Source organism: Ceratotherium simum, chromosome 27 (assembly GCF_057802395.1).
Source record: "Ceratotherium simum simum isolate JZ-2026a chromosome 27, ASM5780239v1, whole genome shotgun sequence".
Lineage (NCBI taxonomy): Eukaryota > Metazoa > Chordata > Mammalia > Perissodactyla > Rhinocerotidae > Ceratotherium > Ceratotherium simum.
In genome coordinates, this window is record NC_141926.1 from 14,786,613 (window position 1) to 14,805,062 (window position 18,450).

At 41.0% G+C, this 18,450-nt stretch overlaps 2 protein-coding genes across 2 annotated transcripts; both read left to right on the top strand.

The window, feature by feature from the left end:
- The first annotated feature begins 6,254 nt into the window (after window positions 1-6,254).
- Window positions 6,255-7,039, top strand: KRTAP7-1 (keratin associated protein 7-1). Its single transcript, XM_004429551.3, has one exon. It carries the CDS (start codon window positions 6,328-6,330, stop codon window positions 6,589-6,591), a length of 264 nt encoding a protein of 87 aa, XP_004429608.1. The 5' UTR covers window positions 6,255-6,327; the 3' UTR covers window positions 6,592-7,039.
- Window positions 7,040-17,549: 10,510 nt separating this feature from the next.
- KRTAP8-1 (keratin associated protein 8-1) lies at window positions 17,550-17,741 on the top strand. Its single transcript, XM_087417825.1, has one exon. It carries the CDS (start codon window positions 17,550-17,552, stop codon window positions 17,739-17,741), a length of 192 nt encoding a protein of 63 aa, XP_087273951.1.
- The last annotated feature ends 709 nt before the right edge of the window (window positions 17,742-18,450 follow it).

Sequence of the window (18,450 nt, forward strand, 5' to 3'; positions counted from 1 at the left end):
GTGATATTGGCCTGGAATTTTCTTTTTTTGTGTTGTCCTTGTCTGGTTTTGGCATCAGGGTAATGTCAGCTTCGTAGAATGAGTTAGGGAGCTTCCCCTCCTCCTCAATTTTTTGGAAGAGTTTGAGAAGGATAGGTATTAAGTCTTCTTTGAATGTTTGGTAGAATTCACCAGGGAAGCCGTCTGGTCCTGGACTTTTATTTTTGGGGAGGTTTGTGATTACTGTTTCGATCTTCTTACTGGTGATTGGTCTATTCTAATTCTCTACTTTTTCTTGATGTAGTTTTGGAAGGTTGTGTGATTCTAACAATTTATCCATTTCTTCCAGATTGTCGAATTGGTTGGCATATAGCTTTTCATAGTATTCTCTTATAATCTTTTGTATTTCTGAGGTGTCTATTGTAACCTCTCCTCTTTCATTTCTGATTTTACTTATTTGTGCCTTCTCTCTTTTTTTCTTGGTGAGTCTAGCTAAATGTTTGTCAATTTTGTTGATCTTTTCCAAGAACCAGCTCTTGGTTTCATTAATTTTTTCTATTGTTTTTTTGGTCTCTATTTCATTTATTTCCGCTCTGATTTTTATTATTTCCCTTCTTCTACTGATTTTGGGCTTTGTTTGTTCTTCTTTTTCCAGTTCCTTTAGGTGCATTGTTAGATTGTTTATTTGAGATTTTTCTTGTTTGTTGAGATAGGCCTGTATTGCTATAAGCTTCCCTCTTAGAACCGCTTTTGCTGTATCCCATAAATTCTGGCATGTCGTATTTTCATTTTCATTTGTCTCCAGGTATTTTTTGATTTCTTCGTTAACCCAGTCGTTGTTCAGTAGCATTTTGTTTAATCTCCACGTATCTGTGGCTTTTCTGATTTTCTTCCTATAGTTGATTTCTAGTTTCGTATCGTTGTGGTCAGAAAAGATGCTTGGTATTATTTCAATCTTCTTAAATTTATGGAGACTTGTTTTGTGGCCTAATATGTCATCAATCCTGGAGAATGTTCCATGTGCATTTGAAAAGAACGTGTATTCTTCAGTTTTTGGATGGAATGCTCGGTATATATCTCCTAGGTCCATCTGTTCTAGTGTGTCATTTAAGGCCAATGTTTCCTTATTGATCTTCTGTTTGGATGATCTATCCGTTGGTGTAAGTGGAGTGTTAAAGTCTCCTACTAGTATTGTGTTACTGTCTATTTCTGTTTTTATGTCTGTTAATAATTGCTTTATATATTTAGGTGCACCTGCATTGGGTGCATAGATATTTACAAGTGTTATATCCCCTTGTTGGATTGTTCCCTTGATCATTATGTAATGCCCTTCTTTGTCTCTTTTTACAGTTTTTGTTTTAAAGTCTATTTTGTCTGATATGAGTACTGCTACCCCAGCTTTCTTTTCATTGCCATTTGTGTGGAGTATCCTTTCCATCCCTTCACTTTCGGTTTGTGAGTGTCTTTAGGTCTGAAGTGTGTCTCTTGTATGCAGCATATATATGGGTCTTGTTTTTATATCCAGTCAGCCACCCTATGCCTTTTAATTGGAGCATTTAGTCCATTGACATTTAAGGTAGCTATTGATAAGTATGTACTTACTGCCATTTTTTAACTTTTTTTTTCCTCAGTGTTTTAGTAGTCCTTCTCTGTTCCTTTCTTCTTCTATACAGAATTGATGGTCACTTATTTTGATCTCTGTCTGAAAGCTGTACTCTTTAACTCCCCTCCTCCCTCCTTTTATTTTTTGATATCATATATGACCTATTTTTGTGCATTTGTATCCATTGCGTTCTTATAATGGAAATAGATAATTTTTCCTATTTGTGGTCTTCTCTTTTCCCCCTAAATCAGTCCCTTTAACATTTCTTGTAGCACCGGTTTCTTGGTGACAAACTCCTTTAATCTTTGCTTGTCTGGGAATATTTTGATCTCTCCTTCCATTTTGAATGATAACCTTGCTGGGTAGAGTATTCTTGGCTGTAAGTTTTTTCCTTTTAGTTCTTTAAATATGTCATGCCATTCTCTTCTAGCCTGTAAGGTTTCTGCTGAGAAGTCAGCTGATAGCCTTATGGGGTTTCCTTTGTATGTAACTTGACATTTTCTTGCAGGTTTTAGGTTTCTCTCTTTATCTTTAATTCTGGACATTTTGATTATGATGTGTCTTGGTGTGGGCCTCTTTGGGTTTATCTTGTTTGGGGCTCTCTGTGATTCCTGTACCTGGATGTCTGTTTCCTTCCTTAGGTTAGGGAAGTTTTCATCTATTATTTCTTGAAATAGATTCTCTGCCCCCTTGTCTCGCTCTACTCCTTCCGGGACACCTATAACACAGATGTTAGTGTGCTTGATGTTGTCCCAGAGGTCCCTTAGACGGTCCTCACTCTTTTTAATTCTTTTCTCTTTTACCTATTCAGCTTGGGTAATTTCTTCTAGTCTTTCGTCCAGCTCACAGATCCGTTCTTCTGTATCCTCTACTCTGCTTTTGAGTCCCTCTAGTGAATTTTTCATTTCCAGTATCGTATTCTTCATTTCTGATTGGTTCTTTTTTATATCTTCCATTTCTTTGTTGACATTCTCACTGAGTTCATCTATTCTTCTCCCCAGATCAGTGAGCATCCTTAACACTCTTAGTTTCAACTCTCTATTGCGTAGGTTGCTCATTTCTGTTTCACTTAGTTCCTTTTCTGGGGTTTTGTCCTGTTCCCTTACTTGGAATGTATTCTTTTGCCTCCTCATTTTGCCTCTTTCCCTGTGCTTGTGTCTACGTATTAGGTAGGTCAGCTATGTCTCCTGCTCTTGGATAGGTGACCTTACGTAAGTGATGTCTTAGGAGGCTTCCAGTGTGCTTCCCTCAGTTCTCAATGTTCCAGGGGTGACCCCTATGTGGGCTACATGTGTCCTTCTGTTGTGGCCTATTTGCTCTCCCGGTAGGCACCCAGGGAGGCCGAGTTATGCTCCTGGCCAGCTGTTGTAATGCTCAGCTGCTTGTAGTTGTTGTGGGCCCCTCAGTCTCTTTATCAGGTGTGGGGTGCCCCAGCACAGTTGGCTGCAAGTTCTAATACCACATTTGTGTTGCAGTATTTGTTTTAAGTGAGTAGGCCCCCAGCGTTGTTAGGCTCAGGGCCTTACAATTGCTGTAAGCCTCTAGCCTATTAGGTCTCTTGTCAGCTCTCTGAGGATTGCAGCTGGGTGGGGCTGGCCTCAGGCACAGGAGCACCTAATTGTTTCAGGCTTTGGAAGGTGGGGCAAACCCCCTATGTGGGTCTTTGAGAAGCAGAAGTCTTCTGCAGCTGACAAGCCCTGCTGCACACAGGTCCACACACACACTCAACACAGTCCTGCCCCGTGTGAGCGCCCTGACCTCCCCAAGCAGACCCAGTGTCTCCATGGCGGGAGCCCCACACACTCCGACACTGCCCTACACTCTCCACTTGCTCCTTGTGCACACCCTGCCCACTAAAGTCGGCTCAGTTGCCAGGCTGCAGAGAATCTAGTCAGCAATCTATGCAGGCCCACAAGTTGCCTGAGGGCTTGTTGTTGGTTGGGGCCAGTCTCTAGGGTGGGCTGCCTGTCCTGGCTGAGCTGGATTAAATCGGTGCTCTAGCGGGTGGGGCAGACCCTGGGCTAGCAGGCCTCAGGGATAACTCCAATGGAGTCTGTGTCAGCATGCCCACACCAGGCCACAACAATGTCGCCGCCACTGTCCCAGTCCCTGGAGAGGTCTCACCTCTCACCGAGATGCACTCAGGGCCTATTAGGTGAGTCTCTTTTCACCACAGCACTGTGTACCTTTCTTTCTGGTGACTTTAGGATGCTTTCTGAAATGGGTGAGTTTGCACGTGGGCCCTTTAAGAGCCGGTTTTAGTTTCTTTGTGAACTGGGTTTTCTGGGGGTCCTCCCCAATGTTTTAGTAGCAGGCAAAGTCAGAGATTATGCCACTCGTCTTGATTGTGCTGGGTCCACAAAATGCCCACAGCGGGGATGCTCCCTGGCTCAGGCCCCCACTCCTTCAGGGAGGGTTGCGGACCTTAGCGCTGCTCCCGGCGGCCGTGAAGCTGGCGGCTTGTGAAGGTGGCATTTTTCCTCTCCAGAAGGGAGTCTCTGCCTCTTCCACCTCAGTTGGGATTGTACATTGTTGCAGGAGTTCCTCTTATCCAGTTTTCAGTTCTGTCTCAGGGGTAATTTGTCCACGAGTAGTTATAAATTGGCTGTGTCCACGGGAAGAGGTGAGTTCAAGTCTGCTTACGCCGCCATCTTGACTCGAGATCCGGGAAATGCCCTTCCCTTTCTATTCAGTTGTGTACTAAGAAAGGAAACAGCACAAGGGAAGGGAAAAGTCAAACTGAGGTTTTTTTCTTTAATTATCTCTATCACCCAGAGTGAAAAGAAACAGGACTCCTGTGGCTGACGCTGAACATGCCTGTCAATGAGCGATAAGCAGCTCAGGGCAATTTTACACAGCCAAGCAAAGATGAATTTCTTGGAATCTCATCAAAGACTGGCCCGTAATTTATCAGGATAGTTTATTCATAAAATTACGTGAGATACTCATTAAAAGTATAGATTTGCAGAATCTCATGGTGGTAGCGGGAGAGGAGAGCTCTGGAAATCTGAATTTCAAACGAGTTCTTTAGGGAATTCTTATCCCCACTTACGTTTGGAAACCTGAACTCTGGTCCCATAGTTCAGACTGAGTAACTGAAATACCACTGCCACCTGGTGGCTTCAGGTCCAAATTACAGGTTCGAATACCATTGCACGATAGAATCAGTTCAATGTTGCAAGTTACCACCCAAACACATTTAATTCTTAGATATCTCTGTCCTCTCCTACTCACAGACATATTTTTGAGGTTTCTAGATTATCTGATGTAGAGTTTATATAATTTATAACCCTTGAGGACACAGCCTCTTATCATTTCAATTCTTTTCTTAAAAACTAAATTTGAAAATAGACCTTATCTTTTGATTCTTTCCAACTGTAAACTCTCATAACACGTAATCAGTTTGTAGAATAAAATAAATCATATCTACTTACGTAAAATAATCTGTAGAAAGCTCTTCTGTCAGAAAACCTGAGAGAGGCAGAATTGTAATAAAGAGAGAGATGTCTGAATGGAATAATTAGTTTTGCCTGCTGGGCTCTATGCTTGTCCATTGAGGGGGGAATAAATCAAAGGAGATGATATCCGTAATTTTTTCTTTTTCTGCTTTACAGAGAATCCAGACTCTTATTCGTCTATCAAAAAAGATTATTTCCTAAACATTTGAATTGGAATAGATTTAGCTTTGCTGAGCTCAAATTCTTTCTGGTTTACCTTCATCATGAGAAATGGCCATACAGGGCGAGATGGGAGCAGAAGTAAGTGCTGCATTCTTAAATATAACTGGTATTTCACAATGGATCGTGGCATCCAGTCTTGTTTTACTAGGAGAACCAAACATGGTATAACATGACTTTGAAATCAGACATCATGCCACTGAGCCCCAGTGTGGCAACTCCACAAGACAGCTTGGCAGTGTTCAAGATGGTTTACAACCGACGATTGTATGTTCTCTGTGAAAAAAAATACATGGTAACAAGGAGGATGCTCATAAATGAAATACATGAAAATTACTAGTAGGTTATCCACAGCCATTCTATGACTTGGTATCCTTGCAGCCTCAGTAGAAAGACTTGTTCTGATGGATTTGTGTTGCAATGCTTTAAAAATTAAAAAACAATTTGTTGAGGTGAAATTCACATAACATAAAATGAACCATTTTAAAGCAAACAATTCAGTGGTATTTAGTACATTCAGAATGTTTTACAACCACCACGTCTAGTTCCAGATAATTTTCTTCACCCCAAAACAAACTCTGTACCCATTAAGCAGTTGGTATACCAATGTTTTTGAATGACGTAGGGAGAGAATTTCAAGAAGCTTTAGAAGCGTTTACATTGTTGCTAAAGCTTTTTGCATCCATCTATGTCAGTAGGGAGGAGTTTATAATCAGAGGCTTTAAAGAGTTTCACATGATGCAATCAGAACAGTAGTTCAACTATGGGTTTACTGGTGAAAAGAATTCTATTGTATGTCAAAGATGGTCACTGGCTTTGAAGATATGGCACATTCCTTTGCAAACAGAAAAGCCAACAAAAATGTGGGCAATAAGTCTGTGGGTTCCTTTATATGCATTTTATTAGCCAATGATAGAATTATTTATGCAAATTAATGGGAAGATATCTAGACAAGCATGTCGTGCCCACCAGCTTGAGATATAAAAAGGCCTGTGCAGGAGAACTCCGTTCACACTTGGGTAACTTGCTCTTCCCAATCTATCCAAATCCTTCTCAACTCCTGCCACCATGACTCGTTTCTTCAGCTGTGGAAGCTACTTCCCAGGTTATCCTTGCTATGGAACCAACTTCTACAGGACCTTCAGAGCCACCTCCCTGAACGTTGTCGTACCCCTGGGCTCTCGCATGAACTATGGTTGTGGATGCAATGGCTACAGCTCCCTGGACTACAGCTTTGGTGGTAGCAACATCAGCAACCTGGACTGTGGCTGTGGTGGCAGCTTTTCCAGGCCATGGGGCTCTGGCTCTGACTTTGGCTACTGCACCTACTGATGGACCAATGGCTCCAGGTGACTACAGGACTCTCAATCAATTCTCTGTGCATAGAACAACCTAAAGAGCAATGACTGCCTTCCTGCCTCCGGATGTGGTTGGGAAGTACATCTTCCATCTTCTTGCTGATGTCTTACTGAGGTCCTGGTCTTTGATGATGCTGAACAAATTACCCAGGCATCAAACTATTATCTAATATGATACTCATGTACAGCCAAAGAATTTCTCCAATCTCATTTCCTCCCTCTCCTTAATATGCATCCCTTTCTCCTGCAATGAGATCTATGTAGTTATTTGCTTTCTTCTGCCCTCTTCTTCATCTAGTGAACTCGTATGGATCCTTCAAAAGGCCTTCCTCTGCCTCAGGGATCTTCCCTTGCTCCAGTTAAAACGCCCCATCTCTGTTTACTTTAGTATTTATACTGCACTGTCGAAGCCCACCTACCAAGACCACCAGTAGTAAAACCAAGTTGGGTTTATTAACTTGTTGCAACAATTGAGATCATGCATCATAAGAAACTGCAAATGTCTCAATAAGAGGGTGTTAGGAGGGGCTCCTTCTAGGATTTGGAGTTAAATTAGCTGATTTTGGAAAGTATTAAAGGAGGTAGGGGTCTCTTCTGGATTGAGTACTATCTGTAACAAATTTCTATAAACTTGGTGGCTTAAAACAACATAAATTTATTCTTACAGTTTTGGAGGTCAGAAGTTCAAAATGGGTTTTAGTGAGGTCAAATCAAAGTGTGGGTAGGACTGCATTCATTGTGGAGGCTGTAGGGGAGAATCCGTTTCCTTGTCTTTTCCAGCTTCTAGAGGCTGGAAATTTCTTGTTTTGGGCCCCTCTTCCTCCATCTTTGAAGACAGTAGAACAGCACCTTCAAACCTCTCTCTGTGATTCTGACTCTGACCTTCCTGCCTTCCTCTTTTACTTATAAGGATTTTTTTGATTACTCTGGGCCCACCCAGATAATCCAGGATAATCTCTCTACCTCAAGGCCAGTGGATTAGCAACCTTAATTCCCCCTTGCCATGTAATAAAACATATTCACAGGTTCCAGGTCAGAATGGTGACATCTTTGAGGAACCATCATTCTGCCTTCCACAGATTCTATCAGAAAGCGGGCTTAATTCTATGATTGGTGTTTTAACAAGGCTAAAGATGTTATTGTTAAAGAGGCAGCAGTTACTGAAGACGTTTAGTCATTTTTGTGGTTTGAATAGTGTTCTTGTTTTCATCCCTTCTTAGACATGATTACAGAGTAGTCTTGTTTTTGCCTCACTCTGTCATTGTCACAGACTGACCTCATCTGATTTAGATGGTGTATGGGAAGTAAGGAATGCTCTGGCTTACCATTAGTCTTGTCAGGGCTGCTGTTTATCTTTCTCTCCATCGTTAATTGACAGGTCAGATTCCCTCACTATAGAAAGCATATTGTAAGTTCCTCGAGGACAAGCACCATATTTTATTCAACGTTATATCTATAACCAGTGCTGTATCCCAGACACTTGATAAACATTTGTTGAATTAATGTAATTATTTAAAACCTTAGAGAAAAAGCCTCATCCCTTGCTACTTAAATTATGGTCAGCATACAAGAAACATTGCCACCACCTGGGAGCTTCTTCAAAATGCAGACTTTTGGGCTCCTCCTCTACTAAAATAGACTCTGCACCAAGATTCTTCTGTGATTTGTGTGCACATGAAGTTTGAGCACTCACTGCTTCAGTCCTGTTGATTCTTATCCCAAAGAAAGTAGAGAGGAAGCTACATCTCACTGTTGGTTTTTAAAGTGTTGATGAAATGGTATTAACACTTTCAGCAAAAAAGGAAAGTTTAAAAAAATTATCTTTCATATACTTTTGTTCTCTTTATTGCTATTTACAGAAAAATAGTTTATGTTTTTTCATTTTCATTGAGGATAGAAGAAAAGCACTTAAAATTGTAGCGGGAGAGCTTTCTGTTAGATAAATGGAAGTATTTCTTGATTCTAGGGCCTGCCATGCAGAGACCTCTTAGGATATTCTATAAAACTCCTGAATGTGTTGAGTACAGTTGTCTCCGAAAAACCCCGTTATTTCTCAGACACCAATATCTCTTCATGACTTGCCTCTGAGGCTTCTGATATGATCTTTGACAATGGTATTTGCGCTGCAATGTCCTATTTTTTTTCTTCCCTTTCTAATCATCCTCCCCTTTTAGCAATCAGATTTACAAATATGCCTCATTATTTCCATTTTGAAGCTTCTATGTCCAATGCACTCCGTTGCAACTTCAGAAATTTTAAGACTATCCTAATGAACAACCTTAAATTTTAAGATAAAGAAATCTTCGGGACACAGGTTCTAATTTTTAAATTTAAATTTATTTATTTTTCTATTGAGTTTTTGGTCACCAAAGACTGAAGGAATGATGCTTTCAGTAGATTGAACTTGCCATCATTTGTTGTTTTGGCAGTACCATGAAACACTACTTTCAAGGTCATCAGAAGGTTTTCAAGGTCATCAGAAGGACACGACCTCAGGCCTTCCAAAGGGCAACCAGCAAGTAAATAAGTTGAAGCATCATGCCTCCACTCGTTAGTGAGTCAGTCTTAGCACTGAAGTAGGACAATAACCATAATGTCTTAGCCTTTACCCTTTCGACTAACTTAGCTTTGCAGGCTGGTGTTGTCCTGTACATTTATACACATTTCCAGTTGCAAGCTCCAGCACTCCCTTTGTGTCACAGAAGAAGATTTTAGCTCTTCTACCTTGTATCACCAAGAATAGAAGGTAGATGCTAAAAATGACCTTCATATCCCACCGGTGACTACAAGCTTACATCAAAATCGTCCCTTCTTTGGAATTACTGTTTCAGGTTGATTGTGAAATACACGTGAGGTGTTCCTGACAAGAGTCAGTGAGCCTATTATGCACTGAGACGCTGTTGTGATATCACCATATTTCTTAAAAACCGGCCTGGGTTCTACATCGAATAGCAAGTTTCATTAATTAGGTGCTTGCTCTGATGATTGACCAAGTAGCCTCACAAATCGGCTTAGCCCGCAAGCGCTGAGAAAGCAAGGTATCGAAATTGTGTCTTAAGTTAGCCCCAAGACTTGGTCAGCAAGTTCTGGCCCTGTCATGTGACACTTTTTTGGGTATATTGCCTGGCAATCAGATTTGACTGCATATGGTCTTGACCTTAGACCAGCGTTTTTTGACCTTGGCTCTATCGACATTTTGAGCTGGATAGTTTTTGGTTGCGGGGGCCTGTGCTGTGTATTGTAGAACGGCAGTATCCCTGGCCTCTACCCGTGGGATGCTAAGCAGCATCCCCCCAGTCAGGACAAACAGAAACGTCTCCAGACATTGCCAAAATTGCCCATGATGATAAGTCATATCAACTCTAGTTATTATGCCCGGCTAGGAAGGTGTCTCTTTTTTCTCCTTCACCATTTTGCACTTCATCCCATTTTAAGTTGTGTGTTTTGTTAAAGAGGACACCTTACCACAGAACATGACAAATTTCTCAACGTGTGACCCAAGCACCAGTTTTACTGGCGTCACCTGAGCTGCTTATTTCAAATGCAGGTTCCTTGGCCCCACCCCAGACCCAGTGTATCAGGACCTAAGGAGTGGAGCTCAGAAATACGCATTTTAAACAAGTATCCTGGGAGCTTCTTCCACACACTAAACTTCTGAAACTATTGCTGTGGACCGTCTTGTAGAGGCTTCCACATTTCTCTTCTGTGATTCTGTCACTGCATTTTGCTTTTTAAAGCCATGGCGGCTGGGAGCTCATCAGTGTGTCTTAGCAGGAGTGTGTAATATGGTGAGCGAAAGAGCCCTGTGTAGCCTCACACTTAATTGACTAAATTCCGTGAGAGAGGGTTGAACTGTAATCTTGGCCCATCAGTGATTTTGTTCGAGTCATACAATAGCCAAAGTGGTGAGTCCCAGGAAGTCAGCGTACTTCATTTTACAGTTGAATTGCCTTGGGGCCCAGAAAAGTGATTTGCTTAAATTTTCACAGCAAGTGAGTGGCCAAATTAGGTTTAGAACATTCATTCTTCATTCATTCACTCATTCATTCAATTGGTACTTATTAAAAATAAATTACAGTTATACCCAATAGTGAGCTAGGCCCTGAGGAATCAGAGCTAGGCCCTGATTAAAGATATCATTTTTGCTCTCCTAGAAATATGCAAGTTAGTGAGGCGGATATCAACCACACGAATAAAGGCCAAAAGACAACTGTGAAAAGTACTACAAATAGGAGAGAGATGGTGGCCTGCTATGATGCTATGAGTGAACTTTAGGTAATTGTGGGGGGGGGCTGCAGAAAAGTCTCCCAAAGAAAGCAATTGAGCTGGTCTCTGAAGGTTGATGAGAGTTGATGAGGAGAGAGGAGGAGAGAATTCCATGCAGAACAAAGAGCAAGGGCCCAGGCAGGAGAATGAGAAGGAGCAGGATACATTTGAAGAATGAAAAGACAGTCAGTGAAGCTTAAGCAGTGAGTTGGGGGCTTTTAAGTCAGTTTAAAGATTAAAAAAAAAATGATGCTATAAGCAATTGGAAGCTATTGAAATATATTTTAACATACGTGTGTGTTTGTGTGTGTGTGTATTTCTGTGTGTGTCTATCCTAACCAGATCTGCATTCTGTAAACACTGTGGCTGTGGGAAGCAGATTATAAGGAGGGAAAATGGCACCTGGTTAGTTTTGAGGCCACTGGAGCCGTCTAGGTAGCTAAATCGGTAGCTTGAATTGGGTGGTGTGGCAGGCTGAATAGTGAGCCCCCAAAGTTGTCCACGTGAATCCCTGCGACCTGTGAATATGTCGCCTTACAGGGTAAATGGACTTGGCAGGAGTGATTAAGTTAAAGATCTTGATGTGGGGAGGTGATCCTGGATTATCCAGGTGGGCCCAATGTCATCACAAGGGTCCTTATAAGAGGGAGGCAGGAGGGTCAGAGTCAGTAGGACATGTGACGACAGAAGCAAGAGATTGGAGTGATGCAAGGAATTGGCCACTGGACAAAGAAGGCAGGTGACCTCTAGAAGCTGAAAAAGGCCAGAAAACGGATTCTCCCCTCAGAGCCTGCAGAAGGAACCAGCCATGCTGACACCTTGATTTCAGACTTCTGACTGCTGGAAATGTAAGATAATAATTTTGTGTTGTTTTAAGTCACCAAGTTTGTGGTAATTTGTAGCATTAGGAAACAATAAAACAAATAGAGGTAGTGAAGTGAAGATGGACAGAAATTAATGGATTCAAGAGACTTTTAGGGGCCGGCCTAGTGGCGCAAGCGGTTAAGTGCACACGCTACTCTGCAGTGGGCCGGGGTTCGCTGGTTCGGGTCCCAGGTGTGCACCGACGCACTGCTTGGCAAGCCATGCTGTGGCGGTGTCCCATGTAAAGTGGAGGAAGATGGGCATGGATGTTAGCCAAGGGCCAGTCTTCCTCAGCAAAAAGAGGAGGATTGGCAGATGTTAGCTCAGGGCTGATCTTCCTCACATACACACATACAAAAAAGACTTGTAGAAGGTAAAATGGACAGCCCTTGGTGACAGATTGGATTTGCAAATGTGGGGGTGCCAAGGGTGATTCCTAGGTGTCAGTTCTTAATATTCAGATGGTACTATCTCACGGCTTGGGTGTAAATCTTAATTTCATATCAAAAGCCAGATGCAATTTCTGAATATATGAGGCCCTAGACAACAATAATTAAATTTTGTATGCAAGTTAGTGAATTAACTGAAAGGAAGTCATATTTTGAGGGTCACAGTATCTGATTATCAGACAGTAGTAACCGAAAGGCAATAGTTAGGAGGATTTTAAATCAAGGGTCTAAGCGAGCATCTTCCTTGGGATAACTTTGCATTCTGGAAGCACGAAGGTTTTCTTTATGTACTTCCTGTAGCAATAGTTAGATGTTGTCTCTACTGGCTATTTTACTCTAATTGTCCAAAATACCTTATGGAGTTCCCCAATTGGAGGACCTCAGCACCGAGTTACAGGTGTGTCAGAGCTGTTGTTGCTCTCAGCGCCCAGCTGATGTGGGCAGGATCTGGTGTGCCAGAGCTCCTGGGACGACTGTCTCCTCTCAGTGAGTCTTGCCAGATTATTCCACTATATCAGAAAGATGTGCAGTGTACTTTGTGTGCTCTAATGGGAAAAAGATTGGGAGGCACTGCCCTTTGGCATTCCTTCTCACGGTGTCTCCTAAGGATGTCTTGCATCCAAATCCCTGGTGGGGATATGATCCTGACAGATAGTTGTTAACCCACGCTTGTTAGATCTACCTCCCTAACAATTTTTGAATTCACCCACTTGCTAATACTACCACCTTAGTTAGTGCGATGGCTTTTGTGTAACTCTATTGACTATCAATCCAATGACCATTCCTCCCCCTCTTTCTATGCTGGCAGAGCCTGCTTCACACTATACAGGCAGAAAATTCCAGATATACACTTTTCTAGCTTTCCTTGTAGTTCAACTATGAGCTGTTATTCAACTCTGGACAATGGGACATGAAGGAAATCCATTGGAAGGCAAATATGAAATGAATTCCTTCTAGATAGACAATGAAAAGGAGCTGTGGGAGAAGTCCTGTTTTACCCCTTTTGGATGTTGATGGGTGAGAATGTGAAGGATGGACCTGCGGCAGCCATCTTGCAGCCATGTGGAGAGGACTGAGAAGATCACAGTGGAGCCAGCTCTGAACCCTGACGTTCTCAAGCCCTGAAGCAACCTGGAATTGCCTATGTTCTCATGTTCTATTATTTGTGAAAAATAAATTTTTTTTGTTTAAGCAACTTTCAGCTGGGGTTTCTGTTACTTGTAGCCGAAAGCATTCCTAATGAATACAGTTTTGAAACTGCTCTTCATTCCTCCAAGGTTTCCCAATTCTAATTCATCCTCCACACTGTCAGAGTAGTAATCTTTCCAACAGGAAAAATTGATTATGCCACCCCCTAGCTTGGTGTAGGGGTGGCTCCCTTTGCTTCCACGGAATATACAGTCTCACATGCCCCCTGACTGCCTTTCCAGCTCCATCTTCCACTAATTCTTGGTTACATCCAAGGCTATGGCCCCACTGAATCATATGTGACTCCCAGAAGGCGCTGTGCTCCTTAATACTTTTGAGACTTTGCTTTAAACCACTTGTTCTTTCTGGAATATCCTTTAAATCCACTATCGCCTTAACTGGTGTTCACCAGTAAAATACCCATTTTCAAGACCCGGCTCAAATATCTATCCCTTCCATGATGAAGCCTTCCTGGCCACTACTCCCTACTTCAGATTGAACAGTCCACTCTCTCCTTCACAATTTACAGAGGGCAGTATGAACTACTAGGGTAGAATGTATAATATCGTATTTTCATTTATTTATCATTTTTCATTTAATTACCATTTCTCATTCATCTTTAGATCCCCAGCACATAACAAAATTCCTGGAACATAGTAGATGCTCAGTAAATGTCTGTAAAAACAAATGTTTGAAAATGTGGATGGAATATAATTTCTGTATTATAGAGTAACCACTGACATATATTCTAAAACTAATTTAAAACACTTCCTTATAATTTCTCTCTCATTTCTGATGAAGTATAATATTTTGAAGGTGGAAACTATATTTGAAGCTTATAAGATAAGAACTGTTTTATGGTGCATACTGGAATTGACTCTTTTTCTAAAATCTGTACACAATACGTTTCTTGCTCCTTTGTAGAAAATCAAAGAGCAAGATATTTCTCTATCTTTGCTCATGTCAGACCTGATTCGAAATCAAAGAAATACGAAAGGAGAAATCAAATCATTATTAAATAACATCTTAGGATTGTTGTTAAAGAGAAAAGGATCATGAGCTTTATCCAAATCAATAAATATCCAGCAATGATTAGTCCAATGCTATGTCATTTCATATGCGAGAATGTAATATTTTTCTCCTTCTTAAACCTCCATGTTGCATGAACCTATTTTTTGGAGAAACCAACAAAGTAAGACATTTTAACTGCAATTGGTTTTGACTGTTGCTGTTTTCCACCTTGGGTTCCCTTCAATCACACTTCCCCTCTCGTTGGGGGGCATTGGAGAGGCCATGGACCTTTTTGGGATCTGGCAAGGGGAAAGTTGAGTAGGAGACACATTTAATTTGAGTACTAGGGGATAGATTTATGTGGTTTGCAGTCACTTCTGTCTTATTAGGCTAAATCTAGCAATCCTTGCGTGGGGGTGGCTTCCAGGAATTCTCTATCACCCACTCCCTCAATTTGCCCAGAATTTGTGACATGAAGGTGCAGGACCAGATGTCATATCTCAGTGTGAATTTGTCCCATGGCATCCAGCACAGGATGAGAGTGGAGGAAAAAATAGTTTGAAATGATGGAGCCAGAAGCTAGTCTATGGAAAACATATTATAGAAGTGTGTCAGGCAGTTAAGTAGTAAAAATATTTTCTTCAGAATTTTGTAATATTTGTAATTTTTGGTGGTGTTTAAAGTTTTGTGATTTAGCATGTTAATAAATATTTACTTTTGTACTTAATTTTATATTTTTATGTTGTATTCTTTTTCACAAAGAGGGTTCTCAACATTGTATAAACTTCAGGCTCTACAAAACCTAGACCCTCCGTTAATAAACCTACATCAGAATAAAGCTTTCACAGGCTCAATGTAGAATTGAGCTAGCTATTAATTTTGTTTTTAAACGACTTGTTGATAAATAATGTGTTTCCCTAAAATTTTCTTGTGTTAGGATTTTCTGTAGAATTTCTAGAGAAAATTCAGGGTATTTCCTGTAAATAGGACTTAAGTTTTTAAAAAGATGAAATATTTTAATTTTTATTCACCATTACTACTCAGATACAGAGCTGAGTATTGATTTTGCCTTGGAGGGCACAGCCAGCATCTCGCCAGATTGGGTAGGCAGGTGGGAGATGAACTCACTCAACAGAGAATCATCATTAAACTTTGGCATTAATTCAAATCTTTTTTCTTTTCTAGTGTACGGTACTAATTTTGGTTTAAAATTTCTTTTTTCCAAATTTTATTAGTTTTTTCTTTATGAAGCAGAGCAATGTGATGACAGTAGAAATATCACGTAAATCATTCTATGATTTTTAAGGGAAGGATCTGCTGTTGAACATATTTTGGGAATGAAGCGAATTTTAGTTCCCTGGCCTGATTTAGCTAGAAGTCACATGAAGTGTTTGAATTTTAAACGCTGACTCACCCTCTGTGGCCATACAGCTTTGTTCATGAAGAAGAATTGTGGGACACCACTTTATATTTTCAAAAATGCCTCTGCTTTAATGAACCGATTAGTGGTTAGAACCCTGGTATAGTTTTGTATTTTTCCAAGTGTCTCACCTTGCCCTTGGATTCAACCTGTGACCTCTATGTGTTCCCAGAAATTTAGATCTTATCTGCAGCTGGTAACAGGCAGGAAAGTTATCTCCAACATCTAAAGTAAAATTTTGGGGGCTAGTATATAATGCATATCTGTTCTATGGCCTTCTAAGAATGGTTTCTTATAGCTCTGTGCCTTTCTATTTCTGTGCCATGTATACTCTTTTGCAGTATTTCCTGTAAGTTTTCTAACAAGTGTCATTCTGGGGAATTTCAGTGCAGGTAGTTGGGAACAACTTATTAGGTCTTGCATGACCCAAGATAGTTTTGATCAATCACGTCCCTCCTTTAAGTCATTTTGAGAACTAAATCTCCATTTAGAGAGGAATGACCTTCCTTCCCTATCCTGGGGTGCATGATCATTCTAAAAGTGAAATAATGTTGATTTAATATTGTCATCTGGCCCTTCACAAGATCATCACATTTGTCAGATCGTCTGATTTCATTAGCTGTAATGGAAAAAAAAATGATACATTTTAGGATAAAATTTCCCATTCTTTTTTCTGTTTTTACCTTGTTATTATTTTCAACATTTACTTTAAAAAGTATATCAGACCAAAAAATCATATTTGTTTGACAATTTATTTCTAGGATCATTCCACAAACTCCATTTTTTTTTTCAATTACAAGATTATTAGTTCAGGCAGTAGTCTAGAAATGTGATATTAGATATACTTCAGGTGAGGACTATAATTAAGATTAAATTTTTAGCCATTTCTCTAAACAGGGTAGCTACATGTAGAGAAAAAAAGAGGTTTTTCTGATGAGCCCTTTCTGATGGCATTTGTCTTACTTACATACTGCCAAAAAAGAGAATTCTTTAATCAAGTGAATACTAAGAAATACCTGGATTTTTAGATGCACTCACTACATATTTATTATTTCATTTATTAATTTATTCAGCACATATTTATTGAATTCTGAGTGTTGTGGAAATTCAGAGAGTACGAGTAACAGTTAACAACCTTAGAATATTCTTAGAATAAAGCCTGCTTACAGAGAACCATATCTAGGATCTATAATACTGGACACTTTGAAGTCACTGCAATACTTTTTTTTGTGAGGAAGATCAGCCCTGAGCTAACATCTGCCAATCCCCCTCTTTTTGCTGAGGAAGACTGGCCCTGGGCCAACATCCGTGCTCATCTGCCTCCACTTTATATGGGACGCCACCACAGCATGGCTTGACGAGCGGCGCCACGGTGTGCGCCAGGGTTGGAACCCCAGGTCGCTGCAGCAGAGCGCGCGCCCTTAGCCGCTATGCCACCCACCTGGCTCCACTGCAATACTTTTGTAACTGAGAGACACACTTTGTTTGAAGGAATCCTATCCCTGCGTTCTATCACATGAGAGCTTCTTAGACAACTGTAAAGACATCTTACGCAAGAGCAAAACAAATTAATGAGCTTTTTGTGATGCAAATTGGTGTCAAGAATGAAAATGAGGGGTGTGTGTTTCACCACACCCCATACCCAAGGTATATAAAGTAGGTTCAGGGACCAGGGAATTCATCACACTGAGGAAACGCATTCTCCTGCTACCTAAGCCCTCCACCCCTGACACCATGTGCCACCACAGCTTCTCCAGTGCCGTCTTCCCAGGATCCTACTGGGGCAGCTGGGGCTACCCCCTGGGATACAGCATTGGCTGTGGCTATGGAAGCACCTACCTCCCAGTGGGGTATGGCTTCCCCTACGGCTACAACGGCTGTGGGGCTTTCCCCTATAGGAGATCCTGGCCATTTATTCTCTACTGATTTGCTGTAATTCCTGAGGCATAGAATCTTCCCTCCGTTGAAGGCTGGCAGGCACACCTCCAGGCCCCTCCTCTGTCTACTGCTTTAGTCCCTGTTTGCTCATCACCTCCCAGTCGCTGCTTTTCAGACCTAGCACCAGAGTCCCAAGGGAAGAAAATGAAAAACCAGATGACACCGCCAGCTGCCTTCCCTGGTTGATGTTTGTTGGGACATTTTCAGAAACTTGCCACCCAAACATGTATTTCTTTTGAAATTTTCACCATGCTCATGACTCTTGTCGTGATAAAGCTGTGGATGTGTCCGTCAAACTCTAAATAAACTTGTCTCAACCAGCGTAATATTCTCACCTCTGTGGAGTTTCCTTTCTTGATGGGTACATATTTTCTGTTAGATCAAATAGGGAGGGAAGTGGATTTATTTTTCTCATGTAGGTGTTAGAAGCAGTGAGAAAGCAAATAATCCTTGATCTTGTGTTACAAGCAGGCAAGAGGCGACTGCTTGTGATGAAAAAAAAAATCTTATCTTAACCTTCCCTTAACTCTATGACATTCACCTTCAATCCTTGCACCAAATGGTGCAGCATTCATTGCTGGCTGTCCCTCCTCATCTCACCACTCCTGCCCCTCCTCAAGAAAACTCGACATTGAGGGACTTTTTTTTTTTTTAAATTTTTTATTTATTGCAGTAACATTGGTTTATAACATTGTAT

What these genes read in the sequence shown, in the direction of transcription:
- KRTAP8-1 (XM_087417825.1), top strand. Translation starts at nt 17,550, where the DNA reads ATGTGCCACCACAGCTTCTCCAGTGCCGTCTTCCCAGGATCCTACTGG.
- KRTAP7-1 (XM_004429551.3), top strand. Translation starts at nt 6,328, where the DNA reads ATGACTCGTTTCTTCAGCTGTGGAAGCTACTTCCCAGGTTATCCTTGC.